General features: G+C 39.1%; 1 protein-coding gene across 2 annotated transcripts; it reads right to left on the bottom strand.

Moving 5' to 3' along the window:
* Nucleotides 1–1621: 1621 nt before the first annotated feature.
* On the bottom strand, nucleotides 1622–22400 carry LOC135197736 (protein C-mannosyl-transferase DPY19L1-like). 2 transcript variants are annotated; one of them, XM_064224789.1, is made up of 5 exons: nucleotides 22181–22400; nucleotides 20172–20284; nucleotides 19463–19600; nucleotides 8953–10658; nucleotides 1622–5851 (listed from the first exon to the last, which is right to left on the bottom strand). In XM_064224789.1, exons 1-5 carry the CDS (start codon nucleotides 22335–22337, stop codon nucleotides 5848–5850), a joined length of 2118 nt encoding a protein of 705 aa, XP_064080859.1. In that variant the 5' UTR covers nucleotides 22338–22400; the 3' UTR covers nucleotides 1622–5847. The 2 variants fall into 2 exon arrangements, with proteins under 2 accessions (XP_064080859.1, XP_064080858.1); XM_064224788.1 differs by lacking the exon at nucleotides 1622–5851 and having other exon boundaries at nucleotides 6738–10658; nucleotides 22181–22399.
* Nucleotides 22401–23026: the final 626 nt, after the last annotated feature.

The raw sequence follows: 23026 nt of genomic DNA, 5'->3' as shown, positions 1-23026 counted from the left end.
TCCTTGCAACTTTACGTCTACCTGGTTAGAATAACTACCCTCTTTATCACCTCTTTCACTTGCTAGCTAAGTACCGGTGTCAACGATCTTCAGCAATTTTGCATTTTTATTTTTGTTTACGACAGTACATTGAAAGAAAACTTATTATTTGGACTGAAGATGAACAAAGAGAAGGGTTCGAAAGCCATCAAATTTCTATAGTTTTACACGAAAATTGTGGACCTTTTCCCCAGCAATAATAGACTTATTAACATTACTGTTATTTTTGCTTTAATTTAACTTACGTGTGGTTTAACGATCTCTGCAAGTTGCTGAAACTGTTCTATTTACAAAAATGGCTGAAGAAACTTCCATGTCTACACCAAAGAAACGATAGTTGTTTTTGTTTTGTTCAACAAGCTGGTTTTCTTCAAGACTTGACAGTTTTGATCAGGTCTCATAAATACTTTAACACAGCCATTGTTATGTGTGTGTTAAGCTTAACATTTCTTGTAATTTCCTGTAAGATTTTCACTCTCATTAACAATGAAATGTGACATGATTACATGTCATTATATTTTGTGCAAAATATCATTGGTGTCTGCCAATACTTTGTATTCCACTCACTCTGGTCAGTTACATCATACAATTAGTAGTTCTTCATAACAATACTACTACATAAGATTTTCACTGTAGTGCTATACTAGTAGTTTTATGATTACTAACGAGAGAGGATCCAGAAGGCCATGATCAAGGGGAAGACCCATGCCACATGTACCTTTGACTTACGGTCTCCAGACTTTGGTCCAAGGTACTTTCCTCCCTGTTATTTGGTTTGCATTGCTGTAGACCAATTTTACAAAATACAGTGTAGTTAATTACTTTAAAAATCCCCAAACCCATAAACCACTACTGGCCATTGATGTTCGTGCCAAATGTGACATTACCATTTTCATACCCGCTCCCTTTTACCACCCTAAGCCATGTTAAAGGTTAGTTTTGAGCAAACTTAGCAATCAATTTTGTACCTAATCAATAAAGGATAGTTATGTCTAACTAAATTCATATGCCAACGTAAACTGCCTACATAAAGAAGTAAAGTCTGTACAAGAAAAGATTTCTTGTGAATAAAAGGCGTTTTACACCTTCAAAATTGATACAAGACTTCTTAAATGTTTTTGGCTAGTTATTCCCTTTTGTCCTTTGGACAAACCATTTTCCTTTTACAAGAAATACAGCAAATAAGGATGCAACATTACAAAGAATGTTGTCATATCCCTATTATCAAAATTAACTATTGACCTATACAGGGGCCATCTCATTTCTTTGGATTCTGTATTATTCTATCTTTCCTCAAATCTTAAACCAAAAACCAAATTAAACCCAGGTTCTGCAGTCACATTACTGTTTCCACATAACTATCTGTTGTAACATGGTAACTGGTCATCAATATTCCATTTCTAATTTACACCCTGTAATCCATGAAGAATGGCCACCTAATAACAGTAAACTAACTGGAAGTTAATAAACTATCAAACCTCATCAGCAATGTAAACCAAAACTTTTGGGAAGTTTTACAATGATCCGATCCGAGTGTTGTAGTGTTGTTAACATGGAATTTTCAATGCATGGAAATCAATAATTTGAGGAACACTTTTTATTAACAGAAAATCATAACCATAAGAAAATAATAATATGACAGAAATATCTTTTGTGAATGAATTGCACTTTAGACATACGGTAAATAACATATTTACTGTGCTCTGTTCTTGGTGTTTTCAAACGACAACATTTAAAACATAATGGCTTCAAGAAAAGAAAGAACAAAAGTATAACTTCAAGAAAAAAAAGGCAAATGTCTGTTCACTGGAATTTCAAACGTCATAACTTGGTATGGGCACACAAATCAAAGGCTTTATTTCTGGAACTTCATCTTCAAAAAATATTCGTCTTATGCTATAGTGAATACCTATGGATATTTGCATTATCTTGTATTTCAATCATGAACCTAATGTTAGCATCACATGTAGTTTATCAACCTTAGATTGACAATTTTTTTTTTTTATTCTTACGTGTCAGACACAGATCTACTCTTGCTTGGTCAAAATCACAATATCAACATACCTTCAAAATTATACACATATAACCAATGCAAAATTGGTTAATATCTTTTTCAATACAAGTCATATGTCCAGTGTGCAAAGATTATCAGGAAAAAATTTAGGTATTACACTCATCTAAATAAAATCAATACAGTACAAAACTACACTGCAAACATAATTCATGTTTAGCCAAGAAATAATCTCACACCATATGTACTCGCCGTAAATTCACTTCAAGAAATATGTACAAGTTTAAAAATATTTCAGTTTTGAAGAAAAAAACTGCGTCTTTATAATCCTCTAAACTTTATTTTTCCTTGTGTCAAACGTTTGTACAGCTTTCCCAACTTTGTGCAATTCACAATTCCTACATTTCCTTCATCATGCCACCCTTACTGCACGACCTCATACATTACAGAGCTGTACATACTTAGTAAACCTGTATATCTACTTCAATCTTGTTCTTAAATAAAGATCTTGCAGCCCTCTGTGTGAATTTATTAAGATATATGGGAATATGTTCTACTATTATTAGTCCTTTACTAAATTTCAGCTTTTTAATTTGACTGTCTACTATAAGTATTTAGCACTGCAACTCCTACTACATGGCTAAAGGGATTTCAGTCAAGTTTAGTACATTAGACGAGACCATACATCTATCCGTTTGTCCATATCCACTTGTCTGTCACCCTTACCTTATCAACGAAACTCTTCCAATACCGGTGATCAGATTTCAAAGGAAGACCATCCATCTAACTGTCAGGTCAGTATGTCTTTCAGCCAAACGTTAGGAAGGTGGAAGGGATATTGGAGAAACTTGAATAAGAACTTTGGCAAAATATGAGTTCATCATTCCATATTCTATAAGTTCTGAATACAATTTTAACCATGGCTAAATCATTTTGACTATAAGCAACAGACTTGATATGTGATATGTGACATGTTTGGCATCATTCGAATTTTTATCAATCAATCACAATACGTATTCAAAGAAAGGGGCAGATCAGGGTCTGGCAGGCACCTTGTAATGCCTTGGCAATAATACTCTCTGAATGCGTTAAATAGTGATAATCACTTAACACTGATTAGGCCAGGCTGCAAGTTAATTACCTTTGACTAAATGGTTTGATTAAACTATCTAATAAAATAGCTTTATACATTCATTAGCAGTCAAAATTTGGTTATGTATAACAATGTTCTCTTCATCCAGATGGGTTATGTATAATGATGATTTCTTCATCCAGATTGGATAATTCCCTAAGTAATAGTTTTCCAAATTAATGAAAAACCAATGTTGTTTTGCTTGAATCCTTGAATTAAGTATACAGAATATCAAATGGTTCTGCAAGATGTCAATATTATTTAAAATATTGCATCAGGTCCACTGTCCAAAGAATCTTGAACTACCATAAAGAATACTAATATGGACATGAATATTTTGTGCATGTTAAGTGGAAGAATGCATACATGGAAAAAATACTAAAAGGACTCAACATGAAATAATATCCAGGGGCAATACTAGTGCATCTTATGGTTGATGTCTTGGTTGTTCATGAACAAATAAAAATTTAGCTTACTGCTTAAAATGCGTTTACAATTCAATTAGTAAAATGCACAAGGTTTCGAAAAATAAAAATACACCACCCTAAAGTCTTGTATCTTGCAGCAAACAATTTTCACATGAATATTTTTTACATTTCAGGCCTGAATATTAACAGTGCAGTGTCCTAGACTTTGAAATGCCAGGTCAAAATCCTCACTGTAATATTTTTGCTCAACCTAAGGTCCAATATACAAGTGCAGGAAAAGCTACTTCAAGAGTAGTATAATGTATTTTTTTCGTGTAATTGAAACCTAAGGTTAACTAAACACCACCACATAATTTTTACTAACGTATGAGTCACCTTAAATGTTTGCAAAAAATATAAGAGGTGGAGTTCAGTTACATGTTATATCCAAACTACCAACCATCTGAGATACAGTTATACCCAGTGAGCACCAAACTACTACTTCAGTGAAACATCAATAAAAAAAAATTTAAATACCTTGAGTATACTTTCAGTAATATTGTAATACCTTACTGCATTCACTGAAAATTGTCTGAACTCTTGGTGCATACCAACAATATACATAATATTGAAAACATTGTGTGCAAGCTATCATTTGTAGTGGCAGCATTTTAACCAAAGTTATTGATCTATTTGTTTGCTTGGCACTTGTGTGATTTGTGACCATACACACATGCAACTTGTGCTGGCTACTCAATATGAAAGCGTATGGGATTTCGGACTTAGTATTTTTTGTTACTTGTACCTAAGGCACAGGATCTTCAAATAACAATGTCTATATTAGGAAGAGGCTTTAAGCAGTGTCTAAGTTAGCTGACACCACCACATTTACTGGTAACCTGAGTGCATGTTTGTGGGTTGGGTATTGGTTTATGAAACCAATGAAGTGGTATTTCAAGTAAAATTTGATAAAGGGTAAGCACATCAGTTTTAGTAAAGTGTAGATTAGAGCATATTATTGTATATGAAAATATACAGGTAAAAAGAATCCAGTGAAAAAAAATTGCATTTGAAAAGACAACTTTAAATTGGAATTAACATCCAAATGGATTTGACAGCACTGCTTCACAACAAATGTATTAAATTGAGACATTTTGCAACATCTGAGAACTTAATGTAATGTGTACTGACTCTCCCCTACTAATAAAAACTCTACAAATGACTCTGCCAAAAAATAACATTTAAATATAAGATTTTTAAAACGTAGCTAAACTCAATGTAGTTGACAGTTTTCATTCTAGTATTTCTTTGTGTGCTTACAAGTCACATGTTTATATGTACTGTAGTATTGTTCTATCATCAGTAAAAACTTTCTTATCAAGACGTTTTACAGCATTAAGTCTTAAAGTACAAAATAAGGTTTACAACATTGACAGAGCAACAGTAAGTTAGCACTGGCTTGAATGGTGGAGATTGCTAGTAAGATATGTTGGCCATAAAGACCTTCCAACAGATGTAACCTTTGTACATTCTCAAGCATATGTCTTTGGTCCCCAAAATTTTAAATAACACCAATTTTTACACAGCCTAATGCGCTTTGGAATTTATGTCAAAAAATTTTAAACGGTTTAGGACTCAATTTCCGATATATAATGTCTTATTCGAAATAAATCTTGTTTCTTCATATCTCTTTTTATAATTTTATACTGATGGCCCATTAACAAATGGCACTAGTAAGCAACTTTTTTTAAAGATGACAGATGATTTAATGCTCTCAATTAAAATAAAAGCTAATGTAACTCAAAGTGTTTAGAAAATGGACGTATTTCTTAGGGAGCAACAATCCTAAAAATGCAAAGTACCATAAGTACACTGTGGTTACCCTTTAAAGTTTCAGTCTTTATGGGATGGCACCTCATTTTGAGGATTTTTGGATACTTTGTGTTGCCTTATCAGCTGAAATATATATTTCCTACAATTTGTTAAAAAGCATATTTCAGTGCAGAGCACCATAATATAATTAACAACCACCACCCAACTAAAAATAGTAGCTACATTTTGCCCGTAGGTTGCATAAAACCTATGTGATTTTAGTGTTTTATGTAGCTGGAAAGACAACGAACTTCAAAGAGCAAAGTACATACCAAGATACCCAGCTTTTCCTATTCTCTTTCCTTACAAAATCTATGGAGGGTTCTGCACTGGCAGCCACTAAAAGCAGTAACTTATAAGCCAGGAACGTCAACCACAACCAGATTTCACCTGATGGAAGTAAGAATAAGGTATAGCATACATACTGTAATCCAAGAAAGTATACAGGCATGAGTAGTAATACACATTTTGTAACAAAAACCAGTCGGCACATGAAAGAATACCACAAAAAACTGACACTGGAATCCAATGGATTTCAAGTGATGGGTATTTGTCAGCCCTAGAAATTAAAGTTATGAACATACAAGGGCAAGTGCACAAAACTGATGCTTTCAATTTGTGCTCCAAAGCTGATTACCAAAATACTTTTAAGCAATTTAATCTGACCTTGAATTCAATAAAGATTACTTACAGCAGCCATAAATCATTATATTTCAGTTGATATTTTTTTACATTAACCTACTGAATTCACATACACCTTAGTGCAGGAGTGAAATTAGAAACTGAAAAAAATTCTTACAAAAACAACAAATCTTTTAAGATAATTTTCAAAAGATTGTTTACTGCAGCGTTAGGTACTGACAAATACGTACACTGAATTTACACAAAATAAGTGACAAAGGGAGAATGCTGATAACTGAATGATGGAATTTGGGAAAACTAAAATCATTATGAAAATCTGTAAATGGCTTGGTATAGTATATGGCGATAAAATTTAATAGTTTGGGGAATTTCCCACAAGCTTAAGCATATGATTTGTATTTGGTCAGTATAATGTCCGTGAAAATAAATTACAAAACATTTCATTGATAAAATACCATCAAACTAGCCACACACACATCGCAAAACCTAATTCATTCAACTTCAAAACCATCATTTTTCCCAATTTTGGAAAAATTTCAAACACAAAAGACCTAAATGTGTAAATAATTGTATGACGAGTTTGTAAACTGAAAGCTGATACTTTGGCACTTTTTTGGAAATGGTAAAAAATTAATTTGTTTCACAAATCAATTTTATTAAGATTTCACCTAATGGATTCAAAGGTTATTATTACAAGGGCATGACATAACATCATTACCAAAGTGGTTAACATACAAGGAAGCAGGCATTTGAACTTGTCTTTTAAATTGAATGGTGCAAATAATGGAAGGTTAACTGAATGGATTTTTTTTTTTGCTGAAATTGATGTGTACATCCTTTATCCCTGATATAAATACTATAGCCCTATACCAATAAACAAAGAATTTCATCCCTGAATCAGTTGCCACTTTTAAGAATCTAAGATCATAAACAATTCAGAATTTAATACTGTAACAAATTCCAAGAATATAATAATCCAAGTCTTCACAAGATTAGCTAATTCACTGGAGCCTGACAATATACCTATTAATAAATTTACCACAAGTATCCACAGCATGAACTCTATTACAGTACTGTCTGCTTTATATATCAATGAAAAATGTAGTGCTTTTACGAACATTATTTTCATCATCTATGGTATTTCAAGGACAATATAAATAAGCAAGCTATGGGGCTTTGGGAACAGTCTTTGGCAGACAAAATGTCCAGTAAATCAGCAATGAATACAGCTGTAAGAGAGTAAAAGAAAGCGGAAATGTTTAGCAGTCTATCATTGCATAAATATAAATTGGCATATATATCAAACGGAACATGTTTTCCCTTAAATGTTGCATTTCAAGTTTGCTCTAACAACTTTACAATAATAAATTATAATGAAACTCACATTTGCTTGTGGCATACTTACAGAAAGACTACCCATTCCACAAAGAAATGTGTTATCAAAAATATTTCTTAAAATATCTTTATTTTTCATCAGAAACTGGGTATTTCTACATGTTCTAAATGAAAGCAAATTTTGCAATGGACACAAAACAATTTTAGGGCCTCTCATGTAACTGTCTGTGATATGAAAGAGACCCAACATACTAAGGGAATAAAGCACCAGCTCAAATACATAAACTTTGTGTATGTACTTGATCAAATGTAAATACTGCAGAGAATACTTGAGCACCTATAACCAACAGTGAATAGAACAAAATATTTTCTTAGGCAGAATACTAACACTGCTCCATCAGCAACCAACGTACACTTTACGACAATATCTAACGAAAGAATTGGTTCAAGACCTTGAAATGAAAAAATTTCAGATGACATCAATATTTTCACCTCTAAGACTTACAAGATTTAAATGTTAAATTTGTATTCATTGTTTTTTAAAAAACAAAATAACATTGGACTATCAAAGAAATGTTCAAACCTATAAAAGAAACCGTAACAATCTATGCTTGCTACAATCATAAAAATTATCATGAATATGAAAATTACCAATTCTGATTTATTTCCACTTATTTTCTTGGTAGATAAATACTTATCACTTCTGGGAAGGACTACCATATAAATGAAAAGAATTTTTCACTGATAATCACCACAAGAGTTTCAAACACTTCCAAACTCCATGCAACGTAACAGACTCTTAATCCCGAACTTCTGCTAAGCTATACTCATTCATTGTACAAAACTTGTACCGTATCAATGCTGTTAAAATACTACGCACGTATTTAATGAGAAATATACTGATTTCAGCAAGGAATTATCAGGACCTAGACTACAAAAATAGTTCATGGACAATTTTAAACTAACTCTATTACACAAAGGATTCTACACAGATATTTCTGAGATATAAATACCAAAAAATATAAATACATACTGTATTAAATGTTCACTTGATATCCAACTGATACATGCTCTATTTTCTTATCTGATCGCTTTAGGAGAATTTTTTTCAATTATTATTCTGAAGTCCTTAGAATATTCAACATGCGGTAACCAAATTTAATAAAACGTAAGGAATTTACAGAAAATCACTATGAAAATCTATAGCTATTTTGTCAAACCGAATATAATCCTTATCAAATTAGTCCCATATTTAACAGTTGAGGTAATGGTAATTACTTTCTGTACAGAAACACTCACACACACACCAACATCTCGATCTTTGTTTCTTTGATTTCACTTTCACACTATTATACATCAACAATTAAAAAACCTGTAGTTTGACACTTAGATAAACTTTGTACAGAAGTTTTAATGACTACAGAAGAGCATCACAGCTAAAGCATCATAAAATAAAAGCTCAAAGTTCCTATTTTTACGCGCTATGATAACGAGGTGCAGGAATTTCTACGTACCGTGAAGGAACTTGAAGAACCACAAAAATATCATTAGAAAATACTCTATGGAATGGTGCTGGGCTTCTATGAAATAGTTTAGGGCACAAATAGGGTTTATGTTTATTCTGCGGTTCTTCTATATCCCACAAGTCCACCATCCCACACCCAGGTCGACTTCTCCGTATGCACCAAGGCTCTTCCAACACGACGTAGTTCACTTTCATAGAAAGTAATGTTTCGTACACATTCTCTGCTGACCTACGACTAAACACACTATACACTTTTTTAGTCCGTTCTCTTAATCCTGCATGCTCATAGTGAGGATGATTCACAATGGGTCTTTGAGTTGATAAGAGTACATTGGCCATGGTAGACATGGGACCAGCAAATACAGCATCCTCGTGGGTTTCTGATTGGATCCATTCAATCAACTCCTCTAATTCAGGATTGCTATATTCACCAACGATTGATCTTTGTTCTGATATGTTTCTAAAGCCACGCACGCACATTCCACTCACTAGTACTGCCAAGATTGCTAAATGAATTTCTTTTCTTTCAATGACTCTCCAGTATTTTTTGCACGCTAATAATGAAACCACAACGCACATCTGAGGTGTCAGGAAAAGCTTTAATCGCATGACAAGACTGGCCATAATGGCATACACAATAAGCATGGCACCAGTAAATATTACCCCAGGATCTACTCCAGACCATAAAGGTGGTCTTACTTCATTATTTTTATCCATTCGTGCAATGAGATTGTTTTTCACTATTGTAAGGATGTTGATTAAAACAGCTCCCCCTACCATTGTCACACATGGGAAAAGGAGGGTTTCATTCAACTTGTACAATGATTCCTGTGGAAGGAAGTCAAACTCTGGAGAGCAGGTATATAATAGCGTATGGAAATCTGAGTAATTTGTGAACTTTGATTTCAAAATATTTACAATATGAGCATCATCTTCCACACCAAAAATCCTTGATAGTTCAATCTTGCACGCTGTACACGAAACAAAGAGGAAGCTCAGTTGAACCCCCATATTTGTAGGGAATGGAAGATGCTGAATGATTGGCTCCATGAAAAGATATAGCAGTAATACTCCTAGAAGACATCCAGCAAGTGGTGATGACACTAAGAGAGTATTTCCAAACTGAAGAACTATATTATTCAGGAAGCCATAAGAGGTACCCAATAATACCAGCAACATTGGCAGTGGTGTAATCACACCAATTGTATACATTATATACACCACTCCAACGACTGCAACTATGGTGAACTGTGCAAATTGCCAACATAAAAGGTATACCAAGGTTAAGGTACCAACTAGTAATGGCCGTGTCCATACAGGCCGAGGAGTTCTTAATACTCGAGTTACTGCAATGTTGAGGGCAATGCTCCATGGGAAAGCAAAACTCTCTCTCAGAGGCGGCGTCCACTGGACTCTTGTTGCTTCACCGTGATTAAAAAAGAAGCACAACACCGTCAAGAATCCCCCGATAAGATTTCCACATAAGTCTGTACCTTGAATAAACAACAAAGCAGCAGTCAAACCTGCACTGATCCACACTCCTGCCAAATACCAATACGCTGGATCACCTAATCCTTCACAGCTCACCACAGGAGCTAAGCCGCCACCTCGGCTTACCTGCCAGCACACTCTCATCTCTAGGCCCAGCCACGATGTTATGGCATTAAAAACACGATATGTGCCACCCAGTACAACCTGCAAGATAAAAAATGTGAAAATACATCATATATAAATCACATTAGACAGTCTTAATAGTAATACCATGAAAATTCTAAACTTTTCTTATAACATTTACCTATGCGTTACCTGATGACAAAATAAGCAAATAAAAACTCTCTCATAACTTTAATGCTAAAACTCAAAAAACAATCACATTAAAAAGCAATTGTGGTATATTTAAGGGTATCAATAATTACTGAAATTATACATTAATCTCACCATTACTTAATTTTTGTCTGAGAGAAATATTGTGTCCTTGAAAATGACTATTACTGATATGTCACACACAACTCAGCACTGCCTTCTCGTCACATGAACACAAGGAATGGGAGGGAAAAGACCAGAAATGTCAAAGACTGCAATGTAATACCTGACCCACATGAATAATACTACAGTCTTACTGTTATTTAACAAAATGTTCCCACTGGATAATGACTCACGCTGGATGCGACTGAAGGCTAAAGGAATTGAGGAAAGACTAAAGCAAAATGAAGGAGAGAACATCAAAGAATGGAAATTTACGACAAGAAATGGTGAGTGTAATCAGCAATCAGACAATTGCTGATTTCCATGAGGTACAAATATGAGTCAGTTGTATGAAAGGCAGGAAGATGAGATTCCTTCAATACAACAACTGCCTGAACTATAAAGTATCTATGCTCTGAAATAATCAATACATCCATTCAGGTTCATTCACATTTCCACTATTTCAACCAATGAAACAAACCAAGATGACGACATTCTAGTATATAGCAATTTGTGTTCAATTGAATATAGAATTTAGGCCAAAGGCCAAGCACGGGGACCTATGAGGTCATTCAGCGCTGAAATGGAAACTGACAGTAAAAGGTTTGAAAGGTGTAACCGGAGGAAAACCTCAAAGCAGTTGCACTACGAATCAAGTGTTAGGAGAGGGTGGAAAGTAAGATGAATAAAGACTATGAAAGGAGGTACAGTAAAAGGAATGAAAGTGGTTGCAGCTAGAGGCCGAACGCACGCTGCAAAGAACCTTAAGTAATGCCTGCAGTGCACGACATGAGGTCCACTGATGGCACTACCCCCCTACAGGGGAAGTTTGTGTTGCACAGAAGATGAATAATATCAAGGAAAAGAAACAAAAAATTGATGGGTAACCCTATTTGTCATATATAGAACTATTTATGAAATGCATCACCATGTGGCAAATTTCAGATTACACATAAAAGGCATAGATAAGGGCCTGGAAAAATGAGTTAAGCATTACATACATAAAAAGAAATACAAAGGATTGTAATGGAAAACACATATTATAAAAAGAAAATGATTGATAATGGAAGCTGCTGGTCCCTCATATGGACATAGTAACCGTAGCTGGAACATGACGCTGTGATATTTTGATTGTGCGTAAACTTTGTCGTCCTACCCTTTTAAGGATCCTAGATAAACTGTACTAGAATGAAGACAATTCTTCCAAGAGGGTTTGCACAGATGTTACTGGCAATAACTGTGAAAATTTCAATAGCTGATTTATATTGCCATGGATGCAATTCAGTGATACAGACAGATTAGACAATTAATCAAGTTATGAAGTGCCTGAAGCCTGTGTAATTCACAGTATGCTTGCATTAATAATAATGCAAGATGTATATATCCAAAGTATATCATAAAGTAGCACTTGAATGATGAAAATGATATTGTTAGTATACAATAAAGTTTTGTACATACTTACCTGGCAGATATATACGATTGATGGCCTGCCCAGCCTCCCCTCAGGAGACAGGTGGAAGAGAAAATCTGACTAGAAAGTAGGATTGGTTCATACACCCGCCACCCAGCGGCGGGTAAGGTAGAGCTCCTGACCTACCTGTCGCGTGTGCCGTGAGTTTTGAATTCTGTCGTGACGTCAGAGACGTAAGCTAAGTATATATCTGCCAGGTAAGTATGTACAAAACTTTATTGTATACTAACAATATCATTTTTGTACATGAACTTTCCTGTCAGATATATACTTAGCTGATTGACACCCTTGGTGGAGGGTAAGAGACAGCTCAATAACATAGAAAAGGGAAACAACACATGTTGTAGGATATAAAAAACCTTGGTTCTTACCTGTTTAGGCAGAAGACTTCATAGTTACTGTCTATTAGTCTGCGTTGCCTGAAGAGCTACAGCGAGGGCGTGACCTACAGCTGAAAAGACTCTTTGGGTCTACCAAAGGGATTTGTTATCCACTTACTTGGTAGAATCCAAGTAGGATCTTGTCAAAGGGGATTTGCCCACTTATATGACAGAACCTGTCCACTACCATTGCAAGGAGCTCAAACACCAACTCGACCACCTAACCAATCTAATTATTGTTAGATATACGACATGAAAGAGATGCCTACCCGCATCCTCTTCCATACAACCATAAAAACACAATACCAAAAAAGGGAAATAACTACAAAGGATATGCTTCAGCTCCCTGCCCCAGCACTGAATCCGCCGATACGTATGGGCCTAACGCGAAGCACTTATCATACGTAATTTTCATGTCTCTCAAGTAGTGGTTGGCGAAGACAGAGTTGCATCTCCAGAAAGTCGCTTTCATGAGATTCTGTAGCGACATATTCTTCTTGAAAGCCAAGGACGTGGCGATGGCCCTCACTTCATGAGCCTTGACTTTAAGAAGCTTAAATTGATCTTGATCGCATGCAACATGGGCTTCCTTTACAATGCTGCTAATAAAGAACGCCAGAGCATTTTTTGACAATGGCCTACTGGGATCTCTTACAGAACACCAGAGGTTGTCCATATTGCCCATAAGTTTTTTCTTTCTATGAAGATAAAACTTAAGGCTTCTTACCGGGCAAAGAGTCCTCTCTGCTTCTTCTCCTACAAGGGAGGATAAGCCTTGCACCTCAAAACTCCTGGGCCAAGGAATGGAGGGGTTCTTGTTCTTGGCTAAGAATGAAGGAAGGAAGGAACAAATCACGGAATCTCCTTTGAATCCTACACTTCCTTCTAAGGCTTGTAGTTCACTTACTCTTTTGGCGGACGCCAAAGCCATGAGGAACAGGGATTTCATTGTCAGGTCTCTAAATGAAGCTGACTGAGGTGGTTCGAACCTTGAGGACCTCAGGAAAAGAAGGTCCACATCAAGGTTCCAGCTTGGGGTTCTATTCGAGACTTTCTTGGATGTCTCAAAAGACCTTATCAGATCATGAAGATCTTTATCTTCCGAAATGTTCATGCCCCTGTGTCTGAACACTGCGGCTAGCATGCTTCGATAACCTTTTATGGTTGAGACTGCCAGACCGCATTTTTCCCTAAGGAAACAGAGGAAGTCTGCGATTTGGGTTACAGAGGTACTGGAAAAGGAAAGCTTCTGGTTCCTGCACCAACGGCGAAACACATCCCACTTCGACTGGTAGACTCTAAGGGTAGAACGTCTTCTTGCTGTGGCAATAGCCTTTGCAGCCTTTGCCGAAAAACCCTTCGCTCTGACAAGACTATTGACAGTCTGAATCCAGTCAGATTGAGAGCGGGGAGGTTCTTGTGATACCTGTCGAAGTGGGGTTGTTTGAGCAAATCGATCCTTTGTGGCAGGGATCTTGGAATGTCTACTAACCATTCCAGTACCTCTGTGAACCAGTCTTGGGTGGGCCAGAACGGCGCTATCAGCGTCATCCTTGCCGCTTCTGAGGACGCAAACTTTTTTAGTCTCTCCCAGAATCTTGAAGGGAGGGAACGCATAAAGGTCTAGATGTTTCCAGTCTAGCAGAAAAGCATCTATCGCTACTGCCCTTGGGTCCGAGATCGGGGAGCAGTAGATGTCTATCCTCGCGTTCTTGGAAGTAGCGAAGAGATCTATGTGAGATCTGCCCCACATCTTCCACAGTTCATGGCACACATCTGAGTGAAGAGTCCACTCCGAAGGAAGGACTTGATTTTTCCTGCACAGGAGGTCTGCCCTGACGTTCCTTTCTCCCTGTACGAATCTGGTGAGGAGTCTTATCCTCCTTACCTCCGACCACAGCAGAAGGTTCCTTGCTGTTTCGTACAGGGAGAAGGAATGCGTCCCCCCCTGCTTCCTGATGTATGCCAGGGCTGTGGTGTTGTCCGAGTTGATCTGTACTGCTGCATCCCGGACTTGGGGCTCGAAGGCTTTTAAGGCCAGCCAAACCGCCATCAACTCCTTTTTGTTGATGTGCCAGGACACCTGTTCCCCCTCCCAGGTGCCTGACACTTCCCTTGATCCGAGCGTCGCTCCCCAACCTGTGTCCGACGCGTCAAAAAACAACACTAGGTTGGGGTTCGGAATGTGCAGGGATAGACCTTCCACAAAGCGAAGAGGGTCTGCCCACCAGAGAAGATCCTTCTTTATCTCCTTTGAGATCTTGAAGGAGAACTCTAGATCTTGAGAGAGACGGCTCCAGTTCTGGTGCAAAAAGAACTGGAGTGGTCTCAGGTGCAACCTTCCTAGAGAAACGAATTGCTCCAGCGAGAAGAGTGTCCCCAACAGACTCATCCACTCCCTCGCTGTGCATACATCTTTCTCTGGAAAGGTTGTGACCTTCTCGTAGCATCGAGCTATCCTTTCTGGGGAAGGATACGCACGAAAATCCGGAGAAACCATCCGAATCCCCAGATAAATCCGTTCTTGGCTGGGGATTAACTGTGATTTCTGGGTGTTCACTAAAAGTCCCAGCGAACTTGTCATTGTCAAAGTCTTTTGTAGGTCCTCCAGACATCTTTCTTTTGACTTGGCTCTGATCAGCCAGTCGTCCAAATAGAGGGAAACCCTCACTCCCTCCAAATGTAGCCATTCTGCTATGTTTTTCATGAGCCCCGTAAACACTTGGGGGGCTGTTGATAGGCCGAAGCACAAGGCCCTGAATTGGAAAATCTTTCCTTTCCACATGAACCTCAGAAACTTCCGTGAAGAAGGATGGATAGGCACATGGAAGTAAGCGTCCTGAAGATCTAGGGACACCATCCAGTCCCCTGGACGAAGAGCAGCCAAAACTGAAGACGTCGTCTCCATGGCGAACTTTCTCTTCTTCACAAAGAAGTTCAGGGCGCTTACATCCAGAACCTGTCTCCATCCTCCTGAGGCTTTTGGAACTAGGAAGAGGCGGTTGTAAAAACCCGCTGAACGAGGCTCTTTCACTAGCTCTATAGCTTCTTCTAGCATTTGCTCTACTGCTAGAGCAAGGGCTTGGTTCATGTAAGGGTCCTTGTACTTGGCCACCAACTCCCTTGGAGTTGTAGTCAAGGGCGGCCTTGATGTGAAGGGAATGAGGTACCCCTTCCTGACGATCGAGAGGGACCAGTTGTCCAGCCCCTTCTGAGCCCAGACCTCTGAAAATCTTAGTAGTCTGGCTCCTACTTTAGTCTGGAGGACTTGGAAGCTACTTCTTCGATCTGATCGATCGAGAGAAGGTCCTCCCTCTCTTAGGGGGTCTAGTTCCTCTAGTGGAAGAAGATCGGGAGGGAGGACCCCCTTGAAAGGGCTCCTGCCTCGAGGGTGTCTCCTTCTTTGTCTTAGCCTGGAAGGCTGCTCGAGGAATCCTAGCCGACTGTTCCAACATATCTTGAGTGGCTTTGCCGAGAGGGCACTCAAGATGTCCTGGATGATCCTCTTCGGGAAGAGCAGGAGCGAGAGCTGCGAATATAGCAGCGAGGCTCTCTGAGCGTGTGATACCCCTTTCGTTAGAAAAGAGCGGTACACCGCCCTCTTCTTGATGACTCCTGCTCCAAAAAGAGAAGCCACCTAGCTCGAACCGTCTCTCACTGCCTTGTCCATACAAGTCAGGACACTATGAAGATCATCAGGAGAAAGGGAATCCGGGGATTGAGTCCTCTTAGCTAAAACCCCCAAGGACCAGTCTAAGAAGTTGAAGACTTCCAGGACTCGGAACATTCCCTTCAAAAGGTGGTCAAGCTCATTCATTCCCCACGTAGTCTTGGCAGAAAGAAGAGCTGAGCGACGAGAGGAATCCACCAATGAAGAGAAGTCCGAGTCCGGGGAGGAGGGAAGAACCAAGCCCAAAGGTTCTCCCGATTCGTACCAGAAACCCATCTTTCCTGACAGCTTGGAAGGCGGGAAAGAAAAAACTGTCTTCCCTTTTTCTTCTTTGGAGAGAAGCCAATCCCCAAAACCTCTAAGGGCCTTCTTGATAGAGATGGTAGGTTTCATTTTCACATATGAAGAAGTCTTCCTTGTTTTTGAAGTCGAAAACAGCAAAAGAGGAGAAGGAGGAGCAACAGGAGTAAGGGCATCTCCAAACTCTTGTAGAAGCAGGTCCATAAGTTTCTTGTAGGAAGAGACCGAAGAGTCCTTGGTCAATTCCTCATCTGTAGCCTCTTGTTCTTCCTCTACAGAAGAACCATGAATATCCTTTGAAGGGAAGGCCATCTTATCAGAAGAAGAGCGCCTATCCTTCGAGGGGCGCCTGTCCATCGAAGGGCGGCTGCCTGTGGGAGAGCACCTGCTAGGAGAGCACCTACTAGGAGAGCGCCTACTAGTAGAGTCGCGCCTGTCAGGCTCTAAGTTCTTGTCCAGGGTGGGGCGGTTGCCTAGAGAAGAGCGTCTGCTTGGAGAAGAGTGCCTGCCAGGCTCTTGGCGCCTGCCACAAGGAGAGAGGCTCTCAGGGGAAGAGCGCCTACTAGTTGAGTAGCGCCTGCCAGGCTCTAGGCGCCTGTCCAGGGGAGAGCGGCTACCTGGAGAAGAGCGCCTGCTTGGAGATCGGAACTTATCAGGCTCTTGTCGCTTACCAGGCTCCTGGCGCCTGCCAAGAGGAGAGAGGATGTCTGGCGAAGAGCGCCTGCTTGGGGAGAAGCGCCTACCAGGCTCAAGGCGCCTGTCCAGGGGAGAGCGGCTGCCTGGAGAAGAGCGCCTGCTCGGAGAGCGGCGCCTACTAGGCTCCTGGCACCTGCCAAGAGGAGAGAGGATCTCTGGCGAAGGGCGCCTTCCAGGAGCGTGCATCCTTACAGGCTCTTGGCGCCTGACCACGGGAGAAAGGTGTCTACTCGGGGAGTAGCGTCTATCAGGCTCTAGATCGGCCGAGGAGCGCCTGCGAGGCGCTTAGTACTTCTCTGAAGGAGACGGGAAGTCAGCAGGATCTCGCTTAGACTTCTTAACTGGGAGAGATACATCCTTCTTACGGCGAGAACTCCCTGCCAAGGAGTCAGCCAGAGCCGAAATCTGCGCCTGCAAACCCGCTAAAAAACGAGCAGGTGATCTCTCGAAAGCCTCTACTGGGGACGAGGCTCGAGGGCGATTAGGAGAGGAGTACTCCTGAGATCTCCGGGGTCTCTTGATGTCTACTTCCGGCTCTACCGAAAAGCATTCAGGGCTGGAGGGAAGGGCGCAAGGCGCCTTCCAGGCTCTATTGAGAGGGCGCGAGGCTTCCGAGGCGCTCCATCCGTGCTTAGGAGAGGGCGAAGACGAAGAAGAGAAGCATTGGCGCAACACTTCTTTCTTGGCGCGATCTAAGGCAGCCTGGGAACGTTCATCAGGAGCTACCGAGGGGACGCCTGACCGGTGGGGGTTCTCCCTAACCTTCCTGCGGCTGTTGACTTTCCTCCTCCACTGGGTCTGGGAGTCTGGAAGAGGTCTAGGCCTGGAAGCATTAAGGAGCCGGTCAGACGCAACCTCCACTGCACTGGGGGCACTGCACAAATCACTGGCACTGTCACTCTTACCTTCTAATGAGCGTATTTTGCTCTCCATGCTACGAATCGTGGCTCTCATGGAGGCCACCTCCGAAGGCGTATCTTCAGGTTCAATGCCGGGAGCAGGTGCTGAAACAGGAGAAGGTTCTACTTCTACAACAGGGTTCTCTACTTCTAGCTCGCTAATGCGAGACTTACTGGAGCTTCTTGAAGAAGCCTTCCTCACCCTATCTTTCTCCAACTTCCTCAAATAGGAAGAAAGAGACTTCCATTCATCTTCATCCAACCCTTCACACTCCTTACATGGGTTAATGAAAGAACAATCATTCCCTCTACATCTCATACATACATTGTGAGGATCTACCAAAGCTTTCGGTAGCCTCACCTTACACTCACTCACAGAGCACACTCTAAACATGGCCGATTTCTTAACTTCAGAATCAGACATAATTAGGAAAAAACCAGAGAAAAATAAAAAAACAGTCTACAATCGCGTATGCCAAGCCAAAAAGATCAGGTACTTCACCAAAAGTCAGTCCAAAAACAATCCAGGCAACGAGAAACTAATCAAACTATCGTGAGGAACCAACAACAGGTGTTGTCAGAACTGGCGACAGAGAAAATCTGACTAGAAAGTAGGATTGGTTCATACACCCCCCACCCAGCGGCGGGTAATGTAGATCACCTGACCTACCTGTCACGTGTGCCGCGAGTTTTGAATTTTGTCGTGACGTCAGAGACATAAGCTAAGTATATATCTGACAGGAAAGTTCATGTCCAAAAATGAGTGTTGATAATGTTATTTCTTTTAGTCAACTGATGGTATACATGGCTGCAGATCACAAAACAGCTCTGCAACAATAATTATATTACTATTCTTTACACGAGAGCTCCCTAGGAATCCCTAATATGTGCTGTAGATCCCACAAACAAAAAAGGAACAGCAATTGCATCTTTAACTATGTTTGAATTTAGTTATCAGTTGTTATTTAGTTATCAGAGGATAACTAAATAACAACTGGCTTTTTCTATTCACACCTAGGGTGAATTCTGATATCACATCTCTGATGGCTATTTAGTACTATATTACTTACTCGTGAACTCAATATGTTTATAAACAAAGTTCAATCTACATCACTTACCTCTGGGTACAAATTGAATCTTTGTAGTGTATTGATGATGTCTGGGTATTCCGTCAAATTATCATGCATCAAGCGATTCAATCCCATCAAAAAAGATTCAGAATTGACCAACGTCTTGTAATACGAGTAATAGAGGCCCTGTGTAGAATAAGAAAAAATAATAACAGCTGAAAAATCATGGTACGTACTACTGTCAAGTCATATTTCCAGACTATGTTCTAGTTACAGGGTATAGTATTCTAATTTACAAGTTTTTGTCTTAAAAGAAACTATTAACAACAAATAATTTGTGTGCTTCTTCAGGGATATAAAACAAAATTAATTCTTATTAACTTTTCCAATATTAATTTTTGTTCTTTTTTTTTTTTGAGAAAATAGAACAGAATTTGGATTCAGTATGTAACTTAAAAAACACAGTGCGGGTATATTGTACTGGATCTGATCACATGTGGAAGTAGTAACAGCAATACTTTATATCCACAAAAATTTTAAGTCTTTGATAATGTTGGTTCTAAGGTAACCACATACAAAATATTAGTGTGCAACTTGGGCAGCTTCAAAAAACTGAATATCTACGTCCCAAAAGTACTCCAGACCATATTTGCAACTTAGTCTGTTATAAAAACAGAATGAAAATAGTACGTGATAAAAGTACTCCTAAGAATTTATATTCTCACAACACTTTTTCCAGAACAAAAATTACACTTACCATCTCAGTGCGGAAGGTCATCTCCCGCTCCAAGTTTGAAAGATGAGAAAAATGCCTGTCATTTTCAAACATAGTAGACACATGGATACTATGAACCACACCAATGCACACAGCTGAAAAATTAGTTATTTTCTTTAGGTCAAGTTATACTTAGGTCACTGTAGCAGTTATAATGTTCAACTCAATCAATATAAGGACACAGTAAACATGAGAATCTGGCTTACAATGAAGTTCACTGGAAATAATCTCACACACAAATAACATCACAAATTTATTATCTAATTATGAAAGAGAGCCTAAATTACTAGAAATACCAAATGTATCAAATCCTTCAACTAAAGAAGTGCCAGCTTGCAGCAGGTAGGTGGAGGTTTTCCCAACTCACCCACCTACCTCCAATTAACCTCCTCATTTCCTCCAATTAACCTCCTCATTACCAACTTTCAACAATAATTTCCAGCTACCCGTGGTGAATATTCCTACATAAATTATATGATTTATAGATCTATATGAACAAATAAAAGTTTATGAAAAACCTATTAATCATACAATACCCTAAATCCCTTAGTACTTGACAAGACAAAACATGAGAGTCTGAACAGGAAAAGGGTGCAGTAAGTTCAAAATGAGCACTTCCATGCTTAAAGATGTGCAATGAATGGATCTCCAAACTCTGCTTTAGAAGAAACCCCAAAGACGAACGTCCACTGGCAGTGAACTTCAGTAAGAACACTATCAACAGGAAATGTCAGATGGACTGCAAACAAAGCAAATCCATAGCATTAAAGAGTAAAAGCACTAAGAAAAAATTCCAGCAGACCTCTTGGCAATGCCTAGTGCCTGCCATGGATATGACAAGAGAGCAACAAATGACAGAGAATGCAGGGTGGATGAAATGGCAATTATGTCCAGAGCCTAAACCATGAGCAAGGCAAGGATCCTTAAGGCCACAAGAACACAAGTCTGAGATATACTTTACATAGCTATGACAAAACATGCTCCCGCAAAGGATGACCTCAAGAACTCTTATGAAGGTAGTACAATGGTACATCTAGGTAATAACTCTGCACCAGGTATTTCTTTGAAAATTACAGTTTCCTATACTAGTATTTGGGTTGCTCATTAAGACTTTACTGTTATTTTTTGGGAGTCGACTGTAATTAATCCCCAGGGTCCAGTACTAAAAATGGCGAGATACATAGAGGCCAGGTGGCCATTCAGAATTTTACCCTACCTTCCACGGTTTAAGGAGCTCTGGGTCAGGTCAGATCAGGTTTACAAGGGGGGTATCCCTTGCACAGGTTAGGTTACTAAATGCCCATGAATGGTCAGGTCAGGATTACTAGGGGGTCACCCATGCACAGGTTAGGTTACTAGCTAAATGTACTTGCTACACTTTCATGTTGAAGGCCTATAAAATTTTAAGCGAGTGCTGTATAACTGGTAAAAGACATTAATTCAATAAAGTTTTTGTGTGATTTACATAAATTAATACATACAGTAATTGTATAACTGGCCAGGAATTATAGCTAGGCTATCTGTAGGTAGCATTGTACATGTCAAGATCAACCTATCCTAAGCAACGTAAGGACTGCAAAAGTTTAAGTGAGAGCTGTATAAATGGTAAAAGACATTAATTTATCAAAGTATTCGTGTGATTTATGAGTAAATTAATATACTAGCCTATACCGTAATTGTAACTGGCCAGGAACTACTAGCTAGCTATATACCTACCTACCTAGCCCTATTACCTGTATTACTATACCTAGTAGATTAGGTAGGTACCTAGGTAGGTATAGGTAGGTACCTCCCTGTCAAAATCAACCTATCCTAAAAAAGGTTAGGTTATAGTTAAATGTAATATTAAATTATTTATATTTTAATCGTTTACGTTAAAATTAAAGTCCTCCTTGACACCACAAGAAATGACAGTTAAAAAATGACAAGTTGATTGAGAGTGACAGGACAGGTCCCTCGGCTTTATCCTTTTCCTCGACGTCCCGACTCACCACACACTACCACCACCACGAAGGAAGGCGGCTTATCCTCCGCAGGCGGCTTGGGGCTCTTCGCCGGGCCATTCTCCTTCGGGATACTCGTGTGCTTCCTGGTTTTCGGGGGCCTCTCGTCTTCACTGTGCCTTCGGTGGTGTTTGGCCGCCATCATTGATGGAGTTGTTGTGCACTGGGTCGTCAGCCGAAGTCGCGGTCGGCCGGAGCGATCGGACGCAGGCGACTGATCTGCGATTTAAGTCGTAGACGACGTTTCCTTTGTAACATTTATGTATGTCAATGTCATTTTCTACTTTCTCGTGTGATTTGTCGTATTTAAAAAAGTTTTAGTAGTTTTAAAGAGTTTTTAAAGTTGATTAAAGCTATATCATGCAGGCAATTTATCTCTGATGTAAATCCTAGAGACAGTCATCTTTGTATCATTTTATATATAAATAAATATAATTTTCAACCTTCGTATGTGACTCGTCTTATACAAGGAGGTTTTTGGATTTCTGGGGAGTTGTTGTAAGTTGAATAAAGGTAGATTAAAAGTAATTTCAAACCTTTCTGTTTTTAGTCAGTGGCCCTTCATTTATCTTTTGATTTTGCTACAAATTTCAAATGTGTCTGTGTTCGTGCACAGAAGCGTATACAACACACATAAAATGCGAAAATAAAAGTGTAATGTGCATATATGTATTACAAAGCCTCTCTACTTGACTATCTTGCAATTACAATCGACAATCTACAACTACGAAAGTATTTTCGAAATGCATAGGCCTAAACTATTACTGAACGTGTATATAAATGTATTTCCTAAAATCTAAACCTGTTTGTCTGGAGAAGGGGCCCTCTACCTTT

The sequence above is a fragment of the Macrobrachium nipponense genome, chromosome 21 (genome assembly GCF_015104395.2).
Source record: "Macrobrachium nipponense isolate FS-2020 chromosome 21, ASM1510439v2, whole genome shotgun sequence".
Classification (NCBI taxonomy): Eukaryota; Metazoa; Arthropoda; class Malacostraca; order Decapoda; family Palaemonidae; genus Macrobrachium; species Macrobrachium nipponense.
The sequence above is the reverse complement of the archived record's forward strand: the minus strand, read 5'-3'. Positions and strand labels throughout refer to the sequence as shown.

Excerpts from the sequence above, each read along its gene's own strand:
- LOC135197736 (XM_064224788.1), bottom strand. The coding sequence starts at position 22,337 with ATGATGGCGGCCAAACACCACCGAAGGCACAGTGAAGACGAGAGGCCC. Across the intron at positions 20,285-22,180 it reads CGTGGTGGTGGTAGTGTGTG|CTGTGTGCATTGGTGTGGTT; the intron begins GTGAGTCGGGAC and ends CTAATTTTTCAG. Across the intron at positions 19,601-20,171 it reads TGACCTTCCGCACTGAGATG|GGCCTCTATTACTCGTATTA; the intron begins GTAAGTGTAATT and ends TATTCTACACAG.